Raw genomic sequence first — 26575 nt, forward strand, 5'->3', positions numbered from 1 at the left:
AGTCAGCCTACACAGATAGTCGGTTAAGTTTCAGGGGGCACCTCTAAGGTGCCCTCTGTGGTGTATTTTACAATAAAATGTACACTGGCATCGGTGTGCATTTATTGTGCTGAGAAGTTTGATACCAAACTTCCCAGTTTTCAGTGTAGCCATTATGGTGCTGTGGAGTTCGTGTTTGACAGACTCCCAGACCATGTACTCTTATGGCTACCCTGCACTTACAATGTCTAAGGTTTTGTTTAGACACTGTAGGGGTACCATGCTCATGCACTGGTACCCTCACCTATGGTATAGTGCACCCTGCCTTAGGGCTGTAAGGCCTGCTAGAGGGGCGTCTTACCTATACTGCATAGGCAGTGAGAGGCTGGCATGGCACCCTGAGGGGAGTGCCATGTCGACTTACTCGTTTTGTCCTCACTAGCACACACAAGCTGGTAAGCAGTGTGTCTGTGCTGAGTGAGAGGTCTCCAGGGTGGCATAAGACATGCTGCAGCCCTTAGAGACCTTCCTTGGCATCAGGGCCCTTGGTAATAGAAGTACCAGTTACAAGGGACTTATCTGGATGCCAGGGTCTGCCAATTGTGGATACAAAAGTACAGGTTAGGGAAAGAACACTGGTGCTGGGGCCTGGTTAGCAGGCCTCAGCACACTTTCAATTGTAAACATAGCATCAGCAAAGGCAAAAAGTCAGGGGGCAACCATGCCAAGGAGGCATTTCCTTACACAAGCCCACACAGAAATTTCACCCTCAGCAGCGCGGGGGCGGCCGGGTGCAGTGTAGAAACAGGCGTCGGGTTCGCAATGTTAGTCTATGAGAGATCTCGGGATCTCTTCAGCGCTGCAGGCAGGCAAGGGGGGGGGTTCCTCGGGGAAACCTCCACTTGGGCAAGGGAGAGGGACTCCTGGGGGTCACTTCTCCAGTGAAAGTCCGGTCCTTCAGGTCCTGGGGGCTGCGGGTGCAGGGTCTCTCCCAGGCGTCGGGACTTAGGATTCAAAGAGTCGCGGTCAGGGGAAGCCTCGGGATTCCCTCTGCAGGCGGTGCTGTGGGGGCTCAGGGAGGACAGGTTTTGGTACTCACAGTATCAGAGTAGTCCTGGGGTCCCTCCTGAGGTGTTGGATCTCCACCAGCCGAGTCGGGGTCGCCGGGTGCAGTGTTGCAAGTCTCACGCTTCTTGCGGGGAGCTTGCAGGGTTCTTTCAAGGCTGCTGGAAACAAAGTTGCAGCCTTTCTTGGAGCAGGTCCGCTGTCCTCGGGAGTTTCTCGTCTTTTCAAAGCAGGGGCAGTCCTCAGAGGATGTCGAGGTCGCTGGTCCCTTTGGAAGGCGTCGCTGGAGCAGGATCTTTGGAAGGCAGGAGACAGGCCGGTGAGTTTCTGGAGCCAAGGCAGTTGTCGTCTTCTGGTCTTCCTCTGCAGGGGTTTTCAGCTAGGCAGTCCTTCTTGTAGTTGCAGGAATCTAATTTTCTAGGGTCCAGGGTAGCCCTTAAATACTAAATTTAAGGGCGTGTTTAGGTCTGGGGGGTTAGTAGCCAATGGCTACTAGCCCTGAGGGTGGGTACACCCTCTTTGTGCCTCCTCCCAAGGGGAGGGGGTCACAATCCTAACCCTATTGGGGGAATCCTCCATCTGCAAGATGGAGGATTTCTAAAAGTTAGTCACTTCAGCTCAGGACACCTTAGGGGCTGTCCTGACTGGCCAGTGACTCCTCCTTGTTGCTTTCTTTGTTCCCTCCAGCCTTGCCGCCAAAAGTGGGGGCCGTGGCCGGAGGGGGCGGGCAACTCCACTAAGCTGGAGTGCCCTGCTGGGCTGTGACAAAGGGGTGAGCCTTTGAGGCTCACCGCCAGGTGTTGCAGCTCCTGCCTGGGGAAGGTGTTAGCATCTCCACCCAGTGCAGGCTTTGTTACTGGCCTCAGAGTGACAAAGGCACTCTCCCCATGGGGCCAGCAACATGTCTCTAGTGTGGCAGGCTGCTGGAACTAGTCAGCCTACACAGACAGTCGGTTAAGTTTCAGGGGGCACCTCTAAGGTGCCCTCTGTGGTGTATTTTACAATAAAATGTACACTGGCATCAGTGTGCATTTATTGTGCTGAGAAGTTTGATACCAAACTTCCCAGTTTTCAGTGTAGCCATTATGGTGCTGTGGAGTTCGTGTTTGACAGACTCCCAGACCATATACTCTTATGGCTACCCGGCACTTACAATGTCTAAGGTTTTGTTTAGACACTGTAGGGGTACCATGCTCATGCACTGGTACCCTCACCTATGGTATAGTGCACCCTGCCTTAGGGCTGTAAGGCCTGCTAGAGGGGTGACTGACCTATACTTGCATAGGCAGTGAGAGGCTGGCATGGCACCCTGAGGGGAGTGCCATGTCGACTTACTCGTTTTTGGTCTCACTAGCACACACAAGCTGGCAAGCAGTGTGTCTGTGCTGAGTGAGAGGTCTCCAGGGTGGCATAAGACATGCTGCAGCCCTTAGAGACCTTCCTTGGCATCAGGGCCCTTGGTACTAGAAGTACCAGTTACAAGGGACTTATCTGGATGCCAGGGTCTGCCAATTGTGGATACAAAAGTACAGGTTAGGGAAAGAACACTGGTGCTGGGGCCTGGTTAGCAGGCCTTAGCACACTTTCAATTGTAAACATAGCATCAGCAAAGGCAAAAAGTCAGGGGGCAACCATGCCAAGGAGGCATTTCCTTACAGGCACTACATACATTAGACATCAAAAGAGCACTAATGTATTACATTGACAGAACAAAGCTAATCAGGAAAACAAAACAACTGTTCATAGCTTTTCAAAAACCACACATAGGAAATCTAATCTCTAAACAAGGCATTGCTAGATGGATAGTCAGATGCATTCAAACATGCTATCTTAAAGCCAAAAGAGAATTGCCTATTACACCAAAGGCACACTCAACCAGAAAGAAAGGTGCTACAATGGCCTTTCTAGGAAACATTCCTTTGAGCGAAATATGTAAGGCTGCAACCTGGTCTACGCCTCATACGTTTACTAAACACTACTGTGTAGACGTACTAAATGCACAACAAGCTACAGTGGGCCAAGCTGTACTAAGAACATTATTCCAAACTACTTCAACTCCTACAGGCTAAACCACCGCTTTTAGGGGAGGTAACTGCTTTATAGTCTATGCCAAACATGTGTATCTGCAGCAACATATGCCATCGAACTGAAAATGTCACTTACCCAGTGTACATCTGTTCGTGGCATTAGTCGCTGCAGATTCACATGTACCCTCCCACCTCCCCGGGAAGCCTGTAGCCGTTTAGAAGTAGATCATAAATCTTAAACATCTGAACATTTGTAAATAATTATTAGAAACTCTTATCGTACATACATATTCACTCCATTGCATGGGCACTATTTATACCAAACAACTCCATCCTCACCCTCTGCGGGGAAAACAATCTAAGATGGAGTCGACGCCCATGCGCAATGGAGCCGAGGAGGGAGGAGTCCTTCGGTCCCGTGACCAAAAAGACTTCTTCGAAGAAAAACAACTTGTAATACTCCGAGCCCAACACCAGGCAGCAGACTGTGCCAAACATGTGAATCTGCAGCGACTAATGCCACGAACAGATGTACACTGGGTAAGTGACATTTTCATTATTGCTTTAAAGTAAGTTTATAGGAAATCTACACTTTTATAAACTGTTATTTTGGAGTGTAATTTGAAGTTTCATTTAAAGGATTCCATTAGCTTACACTTGCATTTCTTTCTACAGGCTTTCCTTACCGTATTGGAACAGTGTCCTAAATTGGAGGTTGACATACCACTGGTGAAATCCTATTTGGCTCAATTTGCAGCTCGTGCCATAATAGCTGAGCTTGTTAGCATTTCTGAACTGGCCCAACCACTAGAAAGTGGCACCCATTTTCCGCTTTTCTTGCTTTGCCTTCAACAGTTGGCCAAGTTGAAAGATCGAGAATGGCTTACAGAACTTTTCCAGCAAAGCAAAGTTAACATGCAGATGATGTTGCCAGGTAAGGCTTGGGAATCTTGGACACAAATTATCCCTGCACTTTTATAGCTTGCCGCATGAACAACCTAGATTATGAATTTGTTTAGAAAAACCTATTAACATGATTTTGGATATTGTAGGAAAATGCCTCCCATGGCACTGTTATCGCCTAACTTTTATTTTTGCCTTTTGTTGATGCTAGTTATGATTGAAAGTGTGCTGGGATCCTGCTAACCAGGCCTCAACGCCAGTGTTCTTTCCCTAAACTGTACCTTTGTCTACACAATTGGCACAGCCCTGGCACACAGATAAGTCCCTTCTAAAGGATACCCATGGTACCAAGGGCCCTGATGCCAGGGAAGGTCTCAAGGGCTGCAGCATGTCTTATGCCAACCTGGGACCCCTCACCCAGCACATACACACTGCCTCACAGCTTGTGTGTGCTGGTGGGGAGAAAATGACTAAGTCAGCATGGTACGCCCCTCGGTGCCATGCCGACATCCCACTGCCTGTGGCATAGGTAAGTCACCCCTCTAGCAGGCCTTACAGCCGTAAGGCTGTGTGCACTATACCACAGGTGAGGGCATAGTTGCATGAGCACTATGCCCCTAGAGTGTCTAAGCCAAATCATAGACCTTGTAGTTGCAGGGTAGCCATAAAGAGTATATGGTCTGGGAGTTTGTCAAACCTGAACTCCACAGTTCCATAATGGCTTCACTGAAATCTGAGGTTTGGTATCCAACTTCTCAGCCCAGTAAATTCACACTGATGTCAGTGTGCAATTTATTTAAACACACACCCAGAGGCATCTTAAAGATGCCCCCTGAATACCAATCTGACTTCTAGGGTAGGCTGACCAGTTTCTGCCAGTCTGCCACAACCAGACAAGTTGTTGGCCACAAGGGGAGAATTCCTTTGTCAATCTGTGGTCAGGAACAAAGCCTGTACTGGGTGGAGGTGCTTCTCACCTCCCCCTGCAGGAACTAACACCTGGTGGTAAGCCTCAAAGGCTCAAGCCTGTTAAAACACCCCAGGGCATTCCAGCTAGTGGAGATGCCTGCCCCTCTGGACACAGCTCCCACTTTTGGCAGCAAGTCCGGAGGAGTTCGTGAAATACAAGGAGTCACCCACCAGTCAGGACAGCCCCTAAGGTGTCCCGAGGTGACCCCTGCCTTTAGAAATCCTCCATCTTGAGATTGGAGGACTCCCCCCACCAATAGGAATAGGGATGTGCCCCCCCTCCCCCAGGGAGGAGGCACAGAGGGTGTAGTCACTCTCCAGGACAGTAGCTATTGGCTCCTGCCCCAGACCTAAACACCCTTAAATTGAGTATTTATGGATGACCCCAAACCCAGGAAATCAGATTCCTGAAACAAGGACTGCAGACTTGAAAGCCCCACAGACGCGACTGAGACAACAAGTGACTTGGCCCCTGCCCTACCGACCTCTCTCCAGACTCAACCTGCACAGCAATGCACCCAGCGGCTTCTGAGGACTCAGGACTGACCTGCACCTAAAGGACCAAGAACCTCCCGAGGTCAGCGGCTCTGTCCAAAAATAGCAACAAGAAACCAAATTTGAAGAGACTTGTCTCACTCCGAAAGCGTGATTCTTCTCACACTGCAGCGGATGCCCCCAGCTCGAGTTCAGGAGAACCAACACTGCAGAGATGACTCCCAGGCGACTCCACGTTGACATCCTGAGTCGACCTCCCTGCACCCCCACAGCAGCACCTGCAGAGAGGCTTCCCCAGACTGTGACTGCCTGGTAACAAAGGAACCCAACGCTTGGACCAAGCACTGCACCCACAGCCCCCAGGACCGAGAGGAACCACCTACCAGTGCAGGAGTGACTGGCAGGTGGCCCTCATCCTAGCCCAGTCATGGCTGGCTCGGAGCCCCCCTGTGCACTGCCTGCATCACCAGAGTGACCTCCAGGTCCCTCCCATTGCTTTCAAATCGAAACTAGACACCTGCTTTGCACACTGCACCTGGCCACCCCTGTGCCACTGAGGGTGGTTTGTGTGCCTGTGTAGTCCACCCCCTCCCTGTGCTCTACAAACCCCCCCCCCCCCCAAAATCTGCTCCCTGAGGACACAGGTACACTGGAACGAGAGCACCCCTGTTCTTCATAGGTGCCTAGGTTTGTGCCCTCCTTTGACCTCTGCACCTGACAGGCCCTGTGTTGCTGGGGGTTAGGGGTTGCCTTAAACCCCCAACGGTGGGCAGCCTATGCCCAGGAGACTGAACTTGTAAGTTCTTTACTTATCTCTCCCAGGAACTACCTCTCCCCCCCCCAATGAATGATGTCGGTGATGGATCTGCACCTAGTGTGCTTGTGGTGTTCAGAGTGTGACGATCACACGAAGCTGTGTTCAGAGTGCTAGGCCATGAATCTGAAGGCTTTGAGCTAAAGGTCCCTAAAGCTCATGGCAGCCCAATGCTTGACTCTGCTTTGCTCATGTTGGAGAGGAAGGTCACAAGACCACTTGCAGACTCATCTCCACTCTGTCATCCCATCAAAAATCATTGATACTCTGGTCATAAAGTCAAAGGCGGCCAAACTTTTTTGGGACATCGCTCATCCAGTGCAACGCAGTAAGTGCTTCGAAGCTCTAGTCCTGTGTCCACAGAGCCAATTTCTGGGTCCCCTCTGCACCTCCCTGACTTCCTGGTGGCCGGAGCCACCCCTGTCCAGCTGAAAGTTTTTGAGGCCGTACGCCTCATATTTGGTACCACCCCATGGTGGTACCTTTGGGGCCTGGGCCCCCACCGCCCCTCAGGTTCCGTGCCGGTGGCTTTGGCTCTTGCCACTGAGGGCACCTTCAGATCTGTGCCAGTGCCTGTCGTGCCAACGCAAACTTTCCCCAGTGACGGCTAAGATGTTACTCCCAGCACTGGTTGGGCCCACAGTAGATGTCAAGCCAATCCTGATCTGTCCTCGATGGAGTCTTCTCACCCCAGTTTGGATTCTGACCCTTTTTACTATGGGTATGGATATGGATATGGAGAAGGTTTGGAGGGGTTGGAACAGGAATTGGGTGAGGATAGTGGTATGGATACCTCTACAGACGCTGGCTTGGTTTCTTTCCGTACTATGGTGGAGGGAGAACCATATTCTATGGTGATCAGCAGGGCTACTTTTGTTCTCTGCCTTGAGCTTCCTTCTGTGACGGTCAGGCCTAACCTCCTGACTGAGGTGCTTCAGCCTGGGGCTTCCACTTTGGAGCCCCTTCTACCCTTCAGTGAAGTCCTCACGATGTCCTTCTGGGTACCTGTTCCAGACCCAGCATAGGGGCTCCTGTTAATAGGACAATTGCCCACTGCCATCAGCTTGCACCGAATGACTTAAAATTCTTTAACACCCTATGCCTTGGAGCCTGGTCATCCAGGCTGCTTCTTCATTTGGCGCATTAAGACTTGGTAAGATGTTTTCTTCCTCCAGCCTGGCATTGCGGTCCATGAACACTGCACTCCTCTTGGGCTGCTACACCCATTCCTTATAGGATATGGTCGGCACAGGTGTTACTGGATGTCCTGGAAAAGGCCCAGGCCATCATCTCCCAAGCCGTTGCTGATGGAAGGTATGTGGCCAAGTTCACAATCTGTTGTGGTTTGGACACAACCAACTCATTTGGTAGATCTGTTGCCTCAGCGTGCCCTTAAGGTGCCACACCTTGTTGAGGGTGTATGGCTTTTCGGGAGATATCCAACATACTTGCATGGATGTGCTCTTTGGCACCTGTCTCTACGGAGACCAAGTGGACTCTGTCAAGTGTTTTAAGGAGTCCTGGGCTATGGCTCGGTCCCTTGGCCTTGCAGCAGGCCCTCGCCCAGCACAGTCAGTTTTTCACCCCTTTTTGTGGCCATGGGAGGGGCTCCCTCCCGCGTCCTTTCCCTATCAGCCACCAATTTGTGCATGCTACTCAGCTACTGCATGGCTGTGGATGCAGAATCTCGCTGGCTTGTAGGTGAGAGCCAGCAGTCTGCCCAGTCCACCCCTGCTGCAGCCTCCAAATGCTCCTAGTCAGTGGCAACATCCCGGACCAGTTGGTGGCAGTATCCGCCATCACCTGCCCCACTGGGAATCCATTACGACTGACAAGTGGGTTTTACAAATAATCCGAATGGGCTTCTCCCTCCACTTTGGAACTACATCTCCACCCATGCCACCATCTTAAGGCTGCTTAGCGAAGGATCATTTGGCACTTCTGCACGTAAGTCGTGGCTCTTGGCCAAGGGAGGGGACCCTCCACCACAATTAGGTCGTGGCTGTTATTCCCACTACTTTCAGGTGCCCAAGAAGGACAAGGGCCTTAGCCCTATCCTAGACTGCCAGGCCTTCAATTGCTTCCTCAAGGGAGATGTTCAAAAAGCTCCCCCTGGCTCAGGTCCAGTCTGCCTTGGTCCCTGGAGACTGGATGTTAGCGTTGTACCTTGAGGAACGCCTACTTCCACATACCCATCCCGCCTGCCCACAGATGTTATTTCTGATTCGTGGTAGGGCACGAGCACTTTCAACTTACCAGCGCCCCTCACAAAAGTGATGGCGGTGGTCACAGCTCAACTGAACAGGTGTAGGAACGTATACTTTTTGGTATGGTTACCTCCACTTTTTGCCTGTTGTCCGTATGCTTGGACTGTTTTCACTGGGAGTCTGCTAACCAGGACCCCAATGATTGTGCTCTCTCCCACTAAATTTAGTTGCTTAGGATTTTGCACATGCTACAATTGGCATATTTGTGCCCCCATGCAAGTTCCTAGTATGTGGGATTTAGATACCCAGGGTATTTGAGCACCAGGGGTTCCCCATGGGCTGCAGCATGTATTATGCCATCCATGGGACCCCATGCAAAATGTCTGCGGGCCTGCCATTGCAGCCTGCGTGAAAAGGTGCATGCGCCCTTTAACCACAGGTCACTGCACCAGGTCACGAAGTCGCCCCCTTTTGTAGGCCCTCCTAGCCCAGAGGGCAGGGTGCTAGTACCTGTGAGGGCAACCCTGCATGAGCAAAGGTGCCACTACAAACCCCAGCTCCTTTGCACTTGACTTCATAAGTGCGGGGAAGCCATTTTACCCATTTACTGGACACACAAAATCCGAACCTGAGCATGTTTGGTATCAAATGTCAGAATCATACCCCAGTATTGTTGACAGTTGGTTCTATAATTCCATGCACTCTGGGGGTCCTTAGAGGACCCCCAGTATTGCTCCTACCAGTGTCTTCTGGGGTTTTCTGGATAATCTGCGTTGCTGTCACCCCTCAGACATGTTTCTGCCCTTCTGCTGCTTGACAAGCTCAGGCAGAGGAAATCAGAGCAAAGATTTCCTTTGGGAGAGTGAGGTAATCTCTAGTTTGAAATGGGTGTTGCATGCCATGGGAGAAGTAGCCTCCCAGTTACCACACCAGCAGTTCAGGGCCGGTCAGGTGCAGAGGTCAGTGGTGCCCAAAACGCATAGGCTTCAATGGAGAAGGGGGTGCCCCGGTTCCAGTCTGCCAGCAGGTAGGTACCCGCGTCTTCAGAGGGCAGACCAGGGGGGTTTTGTAGGGCACCAGGGGGGACACATGTAAGCACAAAAAGTACACCCTCAGCGGCACGATGGCGGCCGGGTGCAGAGTGCAAACGGGCATCGGGTTTGCAATGAAGTTCAATGGGAGACCCAGGGGTCTCTTCAGCGAGGAAGGGGGGGGGGGGGCTGCCCGGGTTAGCCACCACCTGGGCAAGGGAGAAGTCCACCTGGGGGTCACTTCTGCACTGGCGGTCGGATCCTTCAGGTCCTGGGGGCTGCGGGTGCAGTGTCTTTACCAGGCGTCTGGTTCTTAGAAGCAGGCAGTTGCGGTCAGGGGGAGCCTCTGGATTCCCTCTGCAGGCGTTGCTGGGGGGCTCGGGGGGGGGGGGGGTCAACTCTGGCTACTCACAGGGTCACAGTTGCCAGGGAGTCCTCCCTGTAGTGTTTCTCCGCAGGTCGAGCCGGGGCCGTTGGGTGCAGAGTGCAAAGTCTCACGCTTCCGGCGGGAAACGTGGAGTCCTTTAAAAGTTGATTCTTTGTTGCAAAGTTGTTTCTTCTTTGGAGCAGAGCCGCTGTCCTCGGGAGTTCTTGGCCTTTTAGATGCAGGGTAGTCCTCTGAGGCTTCAGAGGTCGCTGGACCCTGGGGAACGCATCACTGTTGCAGTTTTTCTTGAAGTGGGGAGACAGGCCGGTAGGGCTGGGGCCAAAGCAGTTGGTGTCCATCTTCTCTGCAGGGCTTCAGGTCAGCAGTCCTTCGTCTTCAGGTTGCAGGAATCTATCTTGCTAGGTTCTGGGCCCCCCTAAATACTCAATTTAGGGGTGGGTTTAGATCTGGGAGGTTAGTAGCCAATGGCTACTAGCCCTGAGGGTGGCTACACCCTCTTTGTGCCTCCTCCCTGAGGGGAGGGGGGTGCATCCCTAATACTTTTTAGAAATTCTCCATCTTGCAGATGGAGGATTCCCTTAATGTCAGTCACCTCCGCTCAGGACACCTTAGGGGCTGTCCTGACTGGCCAGTGACTCCTTGTTTTTCTCATTTTCTCCTCCGGCTTTGCGGCCAAAAGTGGGTCCGTGGTCGGAGGGGGCGGGCATCTCCACTAGCTGGAGTGCCCTGGGGTGCTGTAACGAAGGGGGTGAGCCTTTGAGGCTCACCGCCAGGTGTTATACCTCCTGCAGGGGGAGGTGAGAAGCACCTCCACCCAGTACAGGCTTTACTGGCCACAGTGACAAAGGCAATCCCCATGTGGCCAGCAACATGTCTGGTGTGGCAGGCTGGCAAAACTAGTCAGCCCACACTGGAAGTCGGGTATGTTTTCAGGGGGCATCTCCAAGATGCCCTCTGGGGTGTATTTTACAATAGAATGTACACTGGCATCAGTGTGCATTTATTGTGCTGAGAAGTTTGATACCAAACTTCCCAGTTTTCAGTGTAGCCATTATGGTGCTGTGAAGTTCGTGTATGACAGACTCCCGGACCATATACTCTTATGGCTACCCTGCACTTACAATGTCTAAGGTTTTGCTTAGACACTGTAGGGGCATAGTGCTCATGCACCTATGCCCTCACCTATGGTATAGTGCACCCTGCCTTAGGGCTGTAAGGCCTGCTAGAGGGGTGGCTTACCTATCCATAGACAGTGTGAGGTTGGCATGGCACCCTGAGGATCATTATCTCCCCACCATCACACACAAGCTGGCAAACAGTGTCTGCTGAGTGAGGGGTCCCCAGTGTGGCATAAGACATGCTGCAGCCTTAGACCTTCCCTGGCATCAGGGCCCTTGGTACCAGTTACAAGGAACTTACCTGGGTGCCAGGGTGTGCCAATTGTGCAAACAAAGGTACAGGTTAGGCAAAGAACACTGGTGCTTGGGCCTGGTTAGCAGGCCTCAACACACTTTCAAATCAAAACATAGCATCAGCAAAGGCAAAAAGTCGGGGGGGGGGGGGTAACCGTGCCACGGAGGCATAGTTCCTTACACGCCCACAATTTGGTCTGTTCTGTGCATGTGAGCAAGGAAATGGCTGAAGAAACTGATGGGGTGCAGAAGCGGTGCTCATTTAGCTCTGTTCCATCATTTCTGTAGTACAGATTCTCCACAGATCTACGTGACCATTCTAATTAAATGTTTGTTCTCTCCTGACTGCTCTGAAATCTAGGCTGTGGTTACCTCTAGGGAGAGTAGAAGAGCCAGCACTTCTAAATCATTGGTTGATGTTCAGATTCTTTCAAAGGAGGTGTGAAAAGCTAAAATACTGTTGGAGATGCCTATATGGTGATTTTTAACACTTACTGCTGTCCAAGATTCCCAGAGACGCTCCACCTAAAGGGCCCTGAATCAAGTGTTTGAATTTATTAGATACAAATGCTGGAAAACTGGAGTTCCAGGCATATAACTACTTTTTGCATTACTAATCATTTGTATGTAACTCAATTTAAAATGCCCAGCACTCAAGCCTTTATTACAAAGTATTTTTTTATTATTGTTGGAAGCAAGATCTGACTGGATTTATAAATTTGAATTTCTTCACAGAAATTGACCAGAATAAAGACCGTATGCTGGAGATTTTGGAAGGAAAGGGACTAAGTTTCTTGTTTCCACTCATGAAACTTGAGAAGGAGCTGTTGAAGCAAATTGAATTGGATCCATCCCCTCAAGTTATTTACAAATGGATAAAGGACAACATTTCACCAAAACTTCATTTAGATAAGGGTTTTGTGAATATTTTGATTACTAGGTAAGCATTTTTGTAAACCCTTTGTACTAGTTATCTGCAACCTTTTTGGTTGTAAAAGTTGTCTGTCACATTGGTCACGATCACAGCACATGCAGTAACCAACCTGTTCGATGGCATCTGTCGCTGTAGATACGCATGTTTTGCAATAGCTCGCCATCTGGTGTTGGGCCGGAGTGTTACAAGTTGTTTTTCTTCGAAGAAGTCTTTCGAGTCACGGGACCGAGTGACTCCTCCTTTTGTCTCCATTGCGCATGGGCGTCGACTCCATCTTCGATTGTTTTTTTTCCGCCATCGGGTTCGGACGTGTTCCTGTCGCTCCGAGTTTCGGAACGGAAAAATAGCTAATTTCAGAAGATTTTCGTCGGTATTGTTGCGTTCGGGGTCGGCGTAGTTAGATTCAACACCGCGTCTAAGATCGAAGAGCTCCGGTGCCCTTCGGGGTAATTTTTTCGATCCCCCGTCGGGGCCTGGTCGGCCCGACCGCGTGCAGAAGAACGCCGATGGAACGGACCCCGTTCCGTTTCTGTCCCAAATGCCACAATAAATACCCCTATACAGACCAACACTTGGTCTGCAACCTGTGCCTGTCACCTGAGCACAGCGAAGACACCTGCGAGGCCTGTCGTGCGTTCCGGTCCCGAAAAACTCTCCGAGACCGTCGAGCCAGAAGACTTCAGATGGCGTCCGCGCCGACAGCCCACCGGGAGTTCGAGGAACAAGAAGAGGGGGGATCCTTTTCGATCCAAGAATCGGACTCCGAAGGATTCGACGATACACAAATCGTGAGTAGGACGTCAAAAACCACTCAAAAGAAGATTTACAAGGCCCAGGGGATGCCACTGCCATCAGGCCATGGCTCGACCCATAAATTCGGTGACCGACCGCCGGCACCGAAAAAGGCCCAAACAGTGCCGAGATCGTCCGACTCCGGTCGAGACACCGGCACGCAGCCTTCTTGGGACCGAGAAAGTGCTGGAGACAAGCATCGACACAGAGATACCGGTGTAGACACTGCTCGACGCCGAGACAGCGGCACCGAAGAAGATCGACGCCGAGAGGTTTCGGCCCCGAAAAAGAAAAAAGTCACCTCGGAGCCGAAAAAAGATGCAGACAGGGTTTTGGTGCCGAAACAAACTGCAACCGACCCAGTTTCAGGCTCTTATACAGAAGAGCACTCGCTAACCTCCCAAATGCAAAAGCATAGGTTTGAGGAAGAACTACACTCAACGGATGTAGACCATACGCAAAAGCGTATTTTCATACAGCAGGGGACAGGAAAAATAAGCACCCTTCCCCCTATTAGAAGAAAGAGAAGATTGGAGTTCCAAACTGAACAAACACCACAAACAAAAGTGGTGAAAAAAGTTACCCCACCACCCTCTCCTCCACCTGTGATTAACGTCTCACCAGCACAAACTCCATCACATTCCCCAGCTCACACCACCATGAGCCAGGGTGACCAAGATCAAGACGCATGGGACTTATACGACGCCCCAGTGTCGGATAACAGTCCGGAGGCATACCCTACGAAGCCATCTCCACCAGAGGACAGCACTGCGTATTCTCAAGTGGTGGCTAGAGCAGCACAATTTCACAATGTAAGCCTCCACTCAGAACAGGTCGAGGATGACTTTTTATTCAACACTCTCCTCCACCCACAGCTCCTACCAAAGCCTGCCTATGCTCCCTGGTATACTCCGGCACGCAAAAGAAATCTTTAAGGAGCCGGTCAAAAGTAGGGCAATCGCACCAAGAGTGGAAAAGTATAAGGCGCCTCCTTACAGACCCGGCTTTCACCACTACACAGCTGCCACCAGACTCTGTCGTTGTAGGAGCAGCTAGGAAAAGGGCCAACTCCCACACATCTGGAGATGCACCACCCCCAGATAAAGAAAGCCGCAATTTCGATGCAGCTGGTAAAAGAGTCGCAGCACAAGCTGCAAACCAGTGGCGCATCGCTAACTCCAAGGCACTACTTGCGCGCTATGACAGAGCCCATTGGGATGAGATGCAACATCTCATTGACCATCTGCCCAAGGACCTACAAAATAGGGCAAAACAAGTGGTTGAGGAGGGACAGACCATTTCCAACAACCAAATCCGCTCCTCCATGGACGCTGCAGATACAGCTGCACGGACAATTAATACATCTGTAACTATCAGAAGGCATGCATGGCTCCGAACGTCTGGATTTAAACCAGAGATTCAGCAAGCAGTTCTCAATATGCCTTTTAACGAAAAAAGTGTTCGGTCCAGAAGTGGACACAGCGATTGAGAAACTCAAAAAAGACACGGACACTGCTAAAGCCATGGGCGCACTCTACTCCCCGCAGAGCAGAGGGAATTATAGCACATTCCGTAAAACACCCTTTAGAGGGGGGTTTCGGGGTCAAAGCACACAAGTTGGCTCTGTATGTGCTATTTCAAAGTAAGGAATAGCATGCACAGAGTCCAAGGGTTCCCCTTAGAGGTAAAATAGTGGTAAAAATAGATAATACTAATGCTCTATTTTGTGGTAGTGTGGTCGAGCAGTAGGCTTATCCAAGGAGTAGTGTTAAGCATTTGTTGTACATACACAAGACAATAAATGAGGTACACACACTCAGAGACAAATCCAGCCAATAGGTTTTTATATAGAAAAATATCTTTTCTTAGTTTATTTTAAGAACCACAGGTTCAAATTCTACATGTAATATCTCATTCGAAAGGTATTGCAGGTAAGTACTTTAGGAACTTCAAATCATCAAAATTGCATGTATACTTTTCAAGTTATTGACAAATAGCTGTTTTAAAAGTGGACACTTAGTGCAATTTTCACAGTTCCTGGGGGAGGTAAGTTTTTGTTAGTTTTACCAGGTAAGTAGGACACTTACAGGGTTCAGTTCTTGGTCCAAGGTAGCCCACCGTTGGGGGTTCAGAGCAACCCCAAAGTCACCACACCAGCAGCTCAGGGCCGGTCAGGTGCAGAGTTCAAAGTGGTGCCCAAAACACATAGGCTAGAATGGAGAGAAGGGGGTGCCCCGGTTCCGGTCTGCTTGCAGGTAAGTACCCGCGTCTTCGGAGGGCAGACCAGGGGGGTTTTGTAGGGCACCGGGGGGGACACAAGTCCACACAGAAATTTCACCCTCAGCAGCGCGGGGGCGGCCGGGTGCAGTGTAGGAACAGGCGTCGGGTTCGCAATGTTAGTCTACGAGAGATCTCGGGATCTCTTCAGCGCTGCAGGCAGGCAAGGGGGGGGTTCCTCGGGGAAACCTCCACTTGGGCAAGGGAGAGGGACTCCTGGGGGTCACTTCTCCAGTGAAAGTCCGGTCCTTCAGGTCCTGGGGGCTGCGGGTGCAGGGTCTCTCCCAGGTGTCGGGACTTTAGGTTCAAAGAGTCGCGGTCAGGGGAAGCCTCGGGATTCCCTCTGCAGGCGGCGCTGTGGGGGCTCAGGGGGGACAGGTTTTGGTACTCACAGTATCAGAGTAGTCCTGGGGTCCCTCCTGAGGTGTTGGATCGCCACCAGCCGAGTCGGGGTCGCCGGGTGCAGTGTTGCAAGTCTCACGCTTCTTGCGGGGAGCTTGCAGGGATCTTTAAAGCTGCTGGAAACAAAGTTGCAGCTTTTCTTGGAGCAGGTCCGCTGTCCTCGGGAGTTTCTTGTCTTTTCGAAGCAGGGGCAGTCCTCAGAGGATGTCGAGGTCGCTGGTCCCTTCGGAAGGCGTCGCTGGAGCAGGATCTTTGGAAGGCAGGAGACAGGCCGGTGAGTTTCTGGAGCCAAGGCAGTTGTCGTCTTCTGGTCTTCCTCTGCAGGGGTTTTTCAGCTAGGCAGTCCTTCTTCTTGTAGTTGCAGGAATCTAATTTTCTAGGGTTCAGGGTAGCCCTTAAATACTAAATTTAAGGGCGTGTTTAGGTCTGGGGGGTTAGTAGCCAATGGCTACTAGCCCTGAGGGTGGGTACACCCTCTTTGTGCCTCCTCCCAAGGGGAGGGGGTCACATTCCTAACCCTATTGGGGGAATCCTCCATCTGCAAGATGGAGGATTTCTAAAAGTTAGTCACCTCAGCTCAGGACACCTTAGGGGCTGTCCTGACTGGTCAGTGACTCCTCCTTGTTATTCTCATTATCTTCTCCGGCCTTGCCGCCAAAAGTGGGGCCTGGCCGGAGGGGGCGGGCAACTCCACTAGCTGGAGTGTCCTGCTGGGTTGGCACAAAGGAGGTGAGCCTTTGAGGCTCACCGCCAGGTGTGACAATTCCTGCCTGGGAGAGGTGTTAGCATCTCCACCCAGTGCAGGCTTTGTTACTGGCCTCAGAGTGACAAAGGCGCTCTCCCCATGGGGCCAGCAACATGTCTCGGTTTGTGGCAGGCTGCTAAAACTAGTCAGCCTACACAGATAGTCGGTTAAGTTTCAGGGGGCACCTCTAAGGTGCCCTCTGTGGTGTATTTTACAATAAAATGTACACTGGCATCAGTGTGCATTTATTGTGCTGAGAAGTTTGATACCAAACTTCCCAGTTTTCAGTGTAGCCATTATGGTGCTGTGGAGTTCGTGTTTGACAGACTCCCAGACCATATACTCTTATGGCTACCCTGCACTTACAATGTCTAAGGTTTTATTTAGACACTGTAGGGGTACCATGCTCATGCACTGGTACCCTCACCTATGGTATAGTGCACCCTGCCTTAGGGCTGTAAGGCCTGCTAGAGGGGTGTCTTACCTATACTGCATAGGCAGTGAGAGGCTGGCATGGCACCCTGAGGGGAGTGCCATGTCGACTTACTCGTTTTGTCCTCACTAGCACACACAAGCTGGCAAGCAGTGTGTCTGTGCTGAGTGAGAGGTCTCCAGGGTGGCATAAGACATGCTGCAGCCCTTAGAGACCTTCCTTGGCATCAGGGCCCTTGGTACTAGAAGTACCAGTTACAAGGGACTTATCTGGATGCCAGGGTCTGCCAATTGTGGATACAAAAGTACAGGTTAGGGAAAGAACACTGGTGCTGGGGCCTGGTTAGCAGGCCTCAGCACACTTTCAATTGTAAACATAGCATCAGCAAAGGCAAAAAGTCAGGGGGCAACCATGCCAAGGAGGCATTTCCTTACACAACCCCCCCCCCAAACGAAAGAGGATGAGACTAACCTTTCCCAAGAGAGTCTTCATTTTCTAAGTGGAAGAACCTGGAAAGGCCATCTGCATTGGCATGGGCAGTCCCAGGTCTGTGTTCCACTATAAAGTCCATTCCCTGTAGGGAGATGGACCACCTCAACAGTTTAGGATTTTCACCTTTCATTTGCATCAGCCATTTGAGAGGTCTGTGGTCAGTTTGAACTAGGAAGTGAGTCCCAAAGAGGTATGGTCTCAGCTTCTTCAGGGACCAAACCACAGCAAAGGCCTCCCTCTCAATGGCACTCCAACGCTGCTCCCTGGGGAGTAACCTCCTGCTAATGAAAGCAACAGGCTGGTCAAGGCCATCATCATTTGTTTGGGACAAAACTGCCCCTATCCCATGTTCAGAGGCATCAGTCTGCACAATGAACTGCTTAGAATAATCTGGAGCTTTGAGAACTGGTGCTGAGCACATTGCCTGTTTCAGGGTGTCAAAGGCCTGTTGGCATTCCACAGTCCAGTTTACTTTCTTGGGCATTTTCTTGGAGGTGAGTTCAGTGAGGGCTGTCACAATGGATCCATATCCCTTCACAAACCTCCTGTAATACCCAGTCAAGCCAAGGAATGCCCTGACTTGAGTCTGGGTTTTTGGAGCTACCCAGTCCAGAATAGTCTGGATCTTGGGTTGGAGTGGCTGAACTTGGCCTCCACCTACAAGGTGTCCCAAATAAACCACAGTTCCCTGCCCTATCTGGCATTTGGATGCCTTGATAGAGAGGCCTGCAGATTGCAGAGCCTTCAAAACCTTCCTCGGGTGGACCAGGTGATCCTGCCAGGTGGAGCTAAAGACAGCAATATCATCAAGATAAGCTGTGCTAAATGACTCCAAGCCAGCAAGGACTTGATTCACCAACCTTTGGAAGGTGGCAGGGGCATTCTTTAAACCAAAGGGCATAACAGTAAACTGATAATGCCCATCAGGTGTGGAGAATGCTGTCTTTTCTTTTGCTCCAGGTGCCATTTTTATTTGCCAGTACCCTGCTGTCAAGTCAAAGGTACTTAGAAATTTGGCAGCACCTAATTTATCAATGAGCTCATCAGCTCTTGGAATTGGATGGGCATCTGTCTTGGTGACAGAATTGAGCCCTCTGTAGTCCACACAAAACCTCATCTCTTTCTTTCCATCTTTGGTGTGAGGTTTGGGGACTAAGACCACTGGGCTAGCCCAGGGGCTGTCAGAGCGCTCAATTACTCCCAATTCCAGCATCTTGTGGACTTCCACCTTGATGCTTTCCTTAACATGGTCAGACTGTCTAAAGATTTTGTTCTTGACAGGCATGCTGTCTCCTGTGTCCACATCATGGGTACACAGGTGTGTCTGACCAGGGGTTAAGGAGAAGAGTTCAGGAAACTGTTGTAGGACTCTCCTACAATCAGCTTGCTGTTGGCCAGAGAGGGTGTCTGAGTAGATCACTCCATCTACTGTACCATCTTTTGGGTCTGATGACAGAAGATCAGGGAGAGGTTCACTCTCTGCCTCCTGATCCTCATCTGTTACCATCAACAGATTGACATCAGCCCTGTCGTGGAAGAGCTTAAGGCGGTTTACATGGATCACCCTCTTGGGGCTCCTGCTTGTGCCCAGGTCCACCAAGTAGGTGACCTGACTCTTCCTCTCTAGTACTGGGTAAGGGCCACTCCATTTGTCCTGGAGTGCCCTGGGAGCCACAGGCTCCAGAACCCAGACTTTCTGCCCTGGTTGGAACTCAACCAGTGCAGCCTTTTGGTCATACCAAAACTTCTGGAGCTGTTGGCTGGCCTCAAGGTTTTTGGTTGCCTTTTCCATGTACTCTGCCATTCTAGAGCGAAGGCCAAGTACATAGTCCACTATGTCCTGTTTAGGCTCATGGAGAGGTCTCTCCCAGCCTTCTTTAACAAGGGCAAGTGGTCCCCTTACAGGATGACCAAACAGAAGTTCAAAGGGTGAGAATCCTACTCCCTTCTGTGGCACCTCTCTGTAAGCGAAAAGCAGACATGGCAAGAGGACATCCCATCTCCTTTTGAGCTTTTCTGGGAGCCCCATGATCATGCCTTTTAATGTCTTGTTGAATCTCTCAACCAAGCCATTAGTTTGTGGATGGTATGGTGTAGTGAATTTATAAGTCACTCCACACTCATTCCACATGTGCTTTAGGTATGCTGACATGAAGTTGGTACCTCTGTCAGACACCACCTCCTTAGGGAAACCCACTCTGGTAAAGATACCAATGAGGGCCTTGGCTACTGCAGGGGCAGTAGTCGACCTAAGGGGAATAGCTTCAGGATACCTGGTAGCATGATCCACTACTACCAGGATATACATATTTCCCGAGGCTGTGGGAGGTTCCAGTGGACCAACTATGTCCACACCCACTCTTTCAAAGGGAACCCCCACCACTGGAAGTGGAATGAGGGGGGCCTTTGGATGTCCACCTGTTTTACCACTGGCTTGACAGGTGGGGCAGGAGAGGCAAAACTCCTTAACCATGTTGGACATATTGGGCCAGTAGAAGTGGTTGACTAACCTCTCCCACGTCTTGGTTTGTCCCAAATGTCCAGCAAGGGGAATGTCATGGGCCAATGTTAGGATGAACTCTCTGAACAGCTGAGGCACTACCACTCTCCTAGTGGCACCAGGTTTGGGGTCTCTGGCCTCAGTGTACAGGAGTCCATCTTCCCAATAGACCCTATGCGTTCCATTTTTCTTGCCTTTGGACTCTTCAGCAGCTTGCTGCCTAAGGCCTTCAAGAGAGGGACAGGTTTCTTGTCCCTTACACAGCTCCTCCCTGGAGGGTCCCCCTGGGCCTAAGAGCTCAACCTGGTAAGGTTCAAGCTCCAAAGGCTCAGTTCCCTCAGAGGGCAGAACTTCTTCCTGAGAAGAGAGGTTCCCTTTCTTTTGCTGTGTTGCAGTTGGTTTCCCAACTGACTTTCCTGTTCTCTTGGTAGGCTGGGCCATTTTTCCAGACTCCAGCTCTACTTTTTCACCCTGTGCCTTGCATTGTGCTCTTGTTTTCACACACACCAGTTCAGGGATACCCAGCATTGCTGCATGGGTTTTTAGTTCTACCTCAGCCCATGCTGAGGACTCCAGGTCATTTCCAAGCAGACAGTCCACTGGGATATTTGAGGAGACCACCACCTGTTTCAGGCCATTGACCCCTCCCCATTCTAAAGTAACCATCGCCATGGGATGTACTTTTCTCTGATTGTCAGCGTTGGTGACTGTGTAAGTTTTTCCAGTCAGGTATTGGCCAGGGGAAACCAGTTTCTCTGTCACCATGGTGACACTGGCACCTGTATCCCTCAGGCCCTCTATTCTAGTCCCATTAATTAAGAGTTGCTGTCTGTATTTTTGCATGTTAGGCGGCCAGACAGCTAGTGTGGCTAAATCCACCCCACCCTCAAACTAGAGTAGCTTCAGTGTGGACCCTGATTTGCTCTGGGCACACTGTTGATCCCACTTGGAGACTAGCCATACCAGTGTTACCTGGATGGGAGTTTGGAGTGGAACCTTTCTTGGGACAGGCCTTGTCTCCAGTTTGGTGTCCATGCTGTTTACAGCTATGACACCAGGCCTTTTTGGGATCAAAGTTTTTACCCTTGTACCCATTGTTTTGTGAAGAGGCTCTGGGCCCACCCTCCTGTGCAGGTTTTTGGGGGCCTGTAGAAGACTCTTTACTATTTTTAGTTTTGGTTGTCTCATCACCCTTCTGCTGGGGAGTCTTTGTGACCCCTTTCTTTTGGTCACCCCCTGTTGAAGTCTTGGACACCCTTGTCTTGACCCAATGGTCCGCCTTCTTTCCCAATTCTTGGGGAGAAATTGGTCCTAGGTCTACCAGATGCTGATGCAGTTTATCATTGAAACAATTACTTAACAGGTGTTCTTTCACAAATAAATTGTACAGCCCTTCATAATTACTTACACCACTGCCTTGAATCCAACCATCTAGTGTTTTCACTGAGTAGTCAACAAAGTCAACCCAGGTCTGGCTCGAGGATTTTTGAGCCCCCCTGAACCTAATCCTGTACTCCTCAGTGGAGAATCCAAAGCCCTCAATCAGGGTACCCTTCATGAGGTCATAAGATTCTGCATCTTGTCCAGAGAGTGTGAGGAGTCTATCCCTACACTTTCCTGTGAACATTTCCCAAAGGAGAGCACCCCAGTGAGATCTGTTCACTTTTCTGGTTACACAAGCCCTCTCAAAAGCTGTGAACCATTTGGTGATGTCATCACCATCTTCATATTTAGTTACAATCCCTTTGGGGATTTTCAACATGTCAGGAGAATCTCTGACCCTATTTATGTTGCTGCCACCATTGATGGGTCCTAGGCCCATCTCTTGTCTTTCCCTCTGTAAAGAAATGGCTCCCTGTTGCAGTTACCCCCCACTTTTTGCCTGATTCTGATGCTGACTTGACTGAGAAGTGTGCTGGGACCCTGCTAACCAGGCCCCAGCACCAGTGTTCTTTCACCTAAAATGTACCATTGATCCCACAATTGGCACACCCTGGCATCCAGATAAGTCCCTTGTAACTGGTACCTCTGGTACCAAGGGCCCTGATGCCAGGGAAGGTCTCTAAGGGCTGCAGCATGTCTTATGCCACCCTGGAGACCTCTCACTCAGCACAGACACACTGCTTGCCAGCTTGTGTGTGCTAGTGAGGACAAAACGAGTAAGTCGACATGGCACTCCCCTCAGGGCGCCATGCCAGCCTCTCACTGCCTATGCAGTATAGGTAAGACACCCCTCTAGCAGGCCTTACAGCCCTAAGGCAGGGTGCACTATACCATAGGTGAGGGTACCAGTGCATGAGCAGGGTACCCCTACAGTGTCTAAACAAAACCTTAGACATTGTAAGTGCAGGGTAGCCATAAGAGTATATGGTCTGGGAGTCTGTCAAACACGAACTCCACAGCACCATAATGGCTACACTGAAAACTGGGAAGTTTGGTATCAAACTTCTCAGCACAATAAATGCACACTGATGCCAGTGTACATTTTATTGTAAAATACACCACAGAGGGCACCTTAGAGGTGCCCCCTGAAACTTAACCGACTATCTGTGTAGGCTGACTAGTTCCAGCAGCCTGCCACACTAGAGACATGTTGCTGGCCCCATGGGGAGAGTGCCTTTGTCACTCTGAGGCCAGTAACAAAGCCTGCACTGGGTGGAGATGCTAACACCTCCCCCAGGCAGGAGCTGTAACACCTGGCGGTGAGCCTCAAAGGCTCACCCCTTTGTCACAGCACCGCAGGACACTCCAGCTAGTGGAGTTGCCCGCCCCCTCCGGCCCGGCCCCCACTTTTGGCGGCAAGGCCGGAGAAAATAATGAGAATAACAAGGAGGAGTCACTGGCCAGTCAGGACAGCCCCTAAGGTGTCCTGAGCTGAGGTGACTCTAACTTTTAGAAATCCTCCATCTTGCAGATGGAGGATTCCCCCAATAGGGTTAGGATTGTGACCCCCTCCCCTTGGGAGGAGACACAAAGAGGGTGTACCCACCCTCAGGGCTAGTAGCCATTGGCTACTAACCCCCCAGACCTAAACACGCCCTTAAATTTAGTATTTAAGGGCTACCCTGAACCCTAGAAAATTAGATTCCTGCAACTACAAGAAGAAGGACTGCCCAGCTGAAAACCCCTGCAGCGGAAGACCAGAAGACGACAACTGCCTTGGCTCCAGAAACTCACCGGCCTGTCTCCTGCCTTCCAAAGATCCTGCTCCAGCGACGCCTTCCAAAGGGACCAGCGACCTCGACATCCTCTGAGGACTGCCCCTGCTTCGAAAAGACAAGAAACTCCCGAGGACAGCGGACCTGCTCCAAGAAAAGCTGCAACTTTGTTTCCAGCAGCTTTAAAGAACCCTGCAAGCTCCCCGCAAGAAGCGTGAGACTTGCCACACTGCACCCGGCGACCCCGACTCGGCTGGTGGCGATCCAACACCTCAGGAGGGACCCCAGGACTACTCTGATACTGTGAGTACCAAAACCTGTCCCCCCTGAGCCCCCACAGCGCCGCCTGCAGAGGGAATCCCGAGGCTTCCCCTGACCGCGACTCTTTGAACCTAAAGTCCCGACGCCTGGGAGAGACCCTGCACCCGCAGCCCCCAGGACCTGAAGGACCGGACTTTCACTGGAGGAGTGACCCCCAGGAGTCCCTCTCCCTCGCCCAAGTGGAGGTTTCCCCGAGGAATCCCCCCCTTGCCTGCCTGCAGCGCTGAAGAGATCCCGAGATCTCTCATAGACTAACATTGAAAACCCGACGCTTGTTTCTACACTGCACCCGGCCGCCCCCGCGCTGCTGAGGGTGAAATCTCTGTGTGGACTTGTGTCCCCCCCGGTGCCCTACAAAACCCCCCTGGTCTGCCCTCCGAAGACGCGGGTACTTACCTGCAAGCAGACCGGAACCGGGGCACCCCCTTCTCTCCATTCTAGCCTATGTGTTTTGGGCACCACTTTGAACTCTGCACCTGACCGGCCCTGAGCTGCTGGTGTGGTGACTTTGGGGTTGCTCTGAACCCCCAACGGTGGGCTACCTTGGACCAAGAACTAAGCCCTGTAAGTGTCTTACTTACCTGGTTAACCTAACAAATACTTACCTCCCCTAGGAACTGTGAAAATTGCACTAAGTGTCCACTTTTAAAACAGCTATTTGTCAATAACTTGAAAAGTATACATGCAATTTTGATGATTTGAAGTTCCTAAAGTACTTACCTGCAATACCTGTCGAATGAGATATTACATGTAGAATTTGAACCTGTGGTTCTTAAAATAAACTAAGAAAAGATATTTTTCTATATAAAAACCTATTGGCTGGATTTGTCTCTGAGTGTGTGTACCTCATTTATTGTCTATGTGTATGTACAACAAATGCTTAACACTACTCCTTGGATAAGCCTACTGCTCGACCACACTACCACAAAATAGAGCATTAGTATTATCTCTTTTTACCACTATTTTACCTCTAAGGGGAACCCTTGGACTCTGTGCATGCTATTCCTTACTTTGAAATAGCACATACAGAGCCAACTTCCTACATTGGTGGATCAGCGGTGGGGTACAAGACTTTGCATTTGCTGGACTACTCAGCCAATACCTGATCACACGACAAATTCCAAAATTGTCATTAGAAATTGATTTTTGCAATTTGAAAAGTTTTCTAAATTCTTAAAAGACCTGCTAGGGCCTTGTGTTAGATCCTGTTTAGCATTTCTTTTAGAGTTTAAAAGTTTGTAAAAGTTTGAATTAGATTCTAGAACCAGTTGTAGATTCTTAAAAAGTATTCCAACTTTTAGAAGCAAAATGTCTAGCACAGATGTGACTGTGGTGGAACTCGACACCACACCTTACCTCCATCTTAAGATGAGGGAGCTAAGGTCACTCTGTAAAATAAAGAAAATAACAATGGGCCCCAAACCTACCAAAATACAGCTCCAGGAGCTTTTGGCAGAGTTTGAAAAGGCCAACCCCTCTGAGGGTGGCAACTCAGAGGAAGAGGATAGTGACTTGGAGGACAATTCCCCCCTACCAGTCCTATCTAGGGAGAACAGGGTCCCTCAAACCCTGACTCCAAAAATAATAGTCAGAGATGCTGGTTCCCTCACAGGAGAGACCAACACCTCTGAAATCACTGAGGATAACCCCAGTGAAGAGGACATCCAGTTAGCCAGGATGGCCAAAAGATTGGCTTTGGAAAGACAGATCCTAGCCATAGAGAGGGAAAGACAAGAGATGGGCCTAGGACCCATCAATGGTGGCAGCAACTTAAATAGGGTCAGAGATTCTCCTGATATCCTAAAAATCCCCAAAGGGATTGTAACAAAATATGAAGATGGTGATGACATCACCAAATGGTTCACAGCTTTTGAGAGGGCTTGTGTAACCAGAAAAGTAAACAGATCTCACTGGGGTGCTCTCCTTTGGGAAATGTTCACTGGAAAGTGTAGGGATAGACTCCTCACACTCTCTGGAAAAGATGCAGAATCTTATGACCTCATGAAGGGTACCCTGATTGAGGGCTTTGGATTCTCCACTGAGGAGTATAGAATTAGATTCAGGGGGGCTCAAAAATCCTCGAGCCAGACCTGGGTTGATTTTGTAGACTACTCAGTAAAAACACTAGATGGTTGGTTAACTGGAAATGAAGTGTGTGACTATGTTGGGCTTTATAATTTGTTTATGAAAGAACACATTTTAAGTAACTGCTTCAATGAAAAGTTGCATCAGTATCTGGTAGACCTAGGTCCAATTTCTCCCCAAGAATTGGGAAAGAAGGCAGACCACTGGGTCAAGACTAGGGTAACCAAAACTCCCCAGGAGAAAGTGGGTGACACTAGAAACAAAGAAAAAGAGTCCTCTGTAGGCCCCCAAAAACCAGAACAGGTGGGTGGGCCCCAAGACACAACCCAAAACAAAGGTGGGTACCAGGGTAAGAACTGGGATGCCACTAAGGCATGGTGCCACAACTGTAAACAGTCTGGGCACCACACCAAGGACACTTCTTGTCCCAAAAACAAACCCCAGAACAAAATTCCAGGGGTAACCAGTGTAGCCATTGGAGATGACTCCTCAGATGAGGAGGTCTTCATAGCTTTCAACTGGAAAATGGGCCCAACAGGTGAGTTGGAGATTCCAGAGGGAAGTAGACACTTCCACCACCTACAGGTGAATGGAATCCCAGCCACTGCCCTGAGAGACACTTGTGCCAGTCACACTATTGTGCATGACAGGCTGGTGCTCTCAAACCAGTACATCCCAGGTGAGATGGCCAGAGTAAGAGTTAGCCCAGACAGGGTCACTAATAGGCCTGTGGCTCTTGTGCCCATAGAAGTGGGTGGAACTTTTAGCTGGAGAAAGGTGGTAGTCAGTACAGACCTCCCCCTTGATTGTCTCCTTGGAAATGACTACCCAGAGGTTAGTCAGAGCCTAAGAGAAGAACTGGTCCAGGGCCAGTCCTCTCCCAAGGATTCTGGAGTGCCTGCCTCTGCAGTAAATGCAAGTAGGCCCCAGAAGAAAAAGAAAAGGAAACAGAGTAGGAAAGGTGGACAACCTTTAGCCAAGGTTCCAGCAAGCCAAGGAGATTCTGCTCCAGTAGGGGGGAACTCCAAAAATGGCTCTGATAAAGTCCAACCTGACCCACAAGAAGTCCTGGCTAGTCAGGCAACGGTTAAGCCTGAGTGGGTGGCTCCTCAGCTAACAGAAGAAAGAGTGGAAGAAGGGTGTTTA

The 26575-nt window shown here is 50.4% G+C and overlaps 1 protein-coding gene across 5 annotated transcripts in view; it reads left to right on the forward strand.

The window, feature by feature from the left end:
- The window catches only part of EIF4G2 (eukaryotic translation initiation factor 4 gamma 2), a 269529-nt gene that overhangs the window by 166016 nt on the left and 76938 nt on the right, over window positions 1-26575 (forward strand). For all 5 annotated transcript variants that reach the window (XM_069223604.1, XM_069223608.1, XM_069223605.1 and 2 more), the window contains 2 exons: window positions 3747-4005; window positions 12026-12230. In XM_069223604.1, the coding sequence (XP_069079705.1) occupies window positions 3747-4005; window positions 12026-12230 (464 nt within the window). The remainder of the gene's footprint in view (window positions 1-3746; window positions 4006-12025; window positions 12231-26575) is intronic.

Source organism: Pleurodeles waltl, chromosome 3_1 (assembly GCF_031143425.1).
Source record: "Pleurodeles waltl isolate 20211129_DDA chromosome 3_1, aPleWal1.hap1.20221129, whole genome shotgun sequence".
NCBI classification, from domain to species: domain Eukaryota; kingdom Metazoa; phylum Chordata; class Amphibia; order Caudata; family Salamandridae; genus Pleurodeles; species Pleurodeles waltl.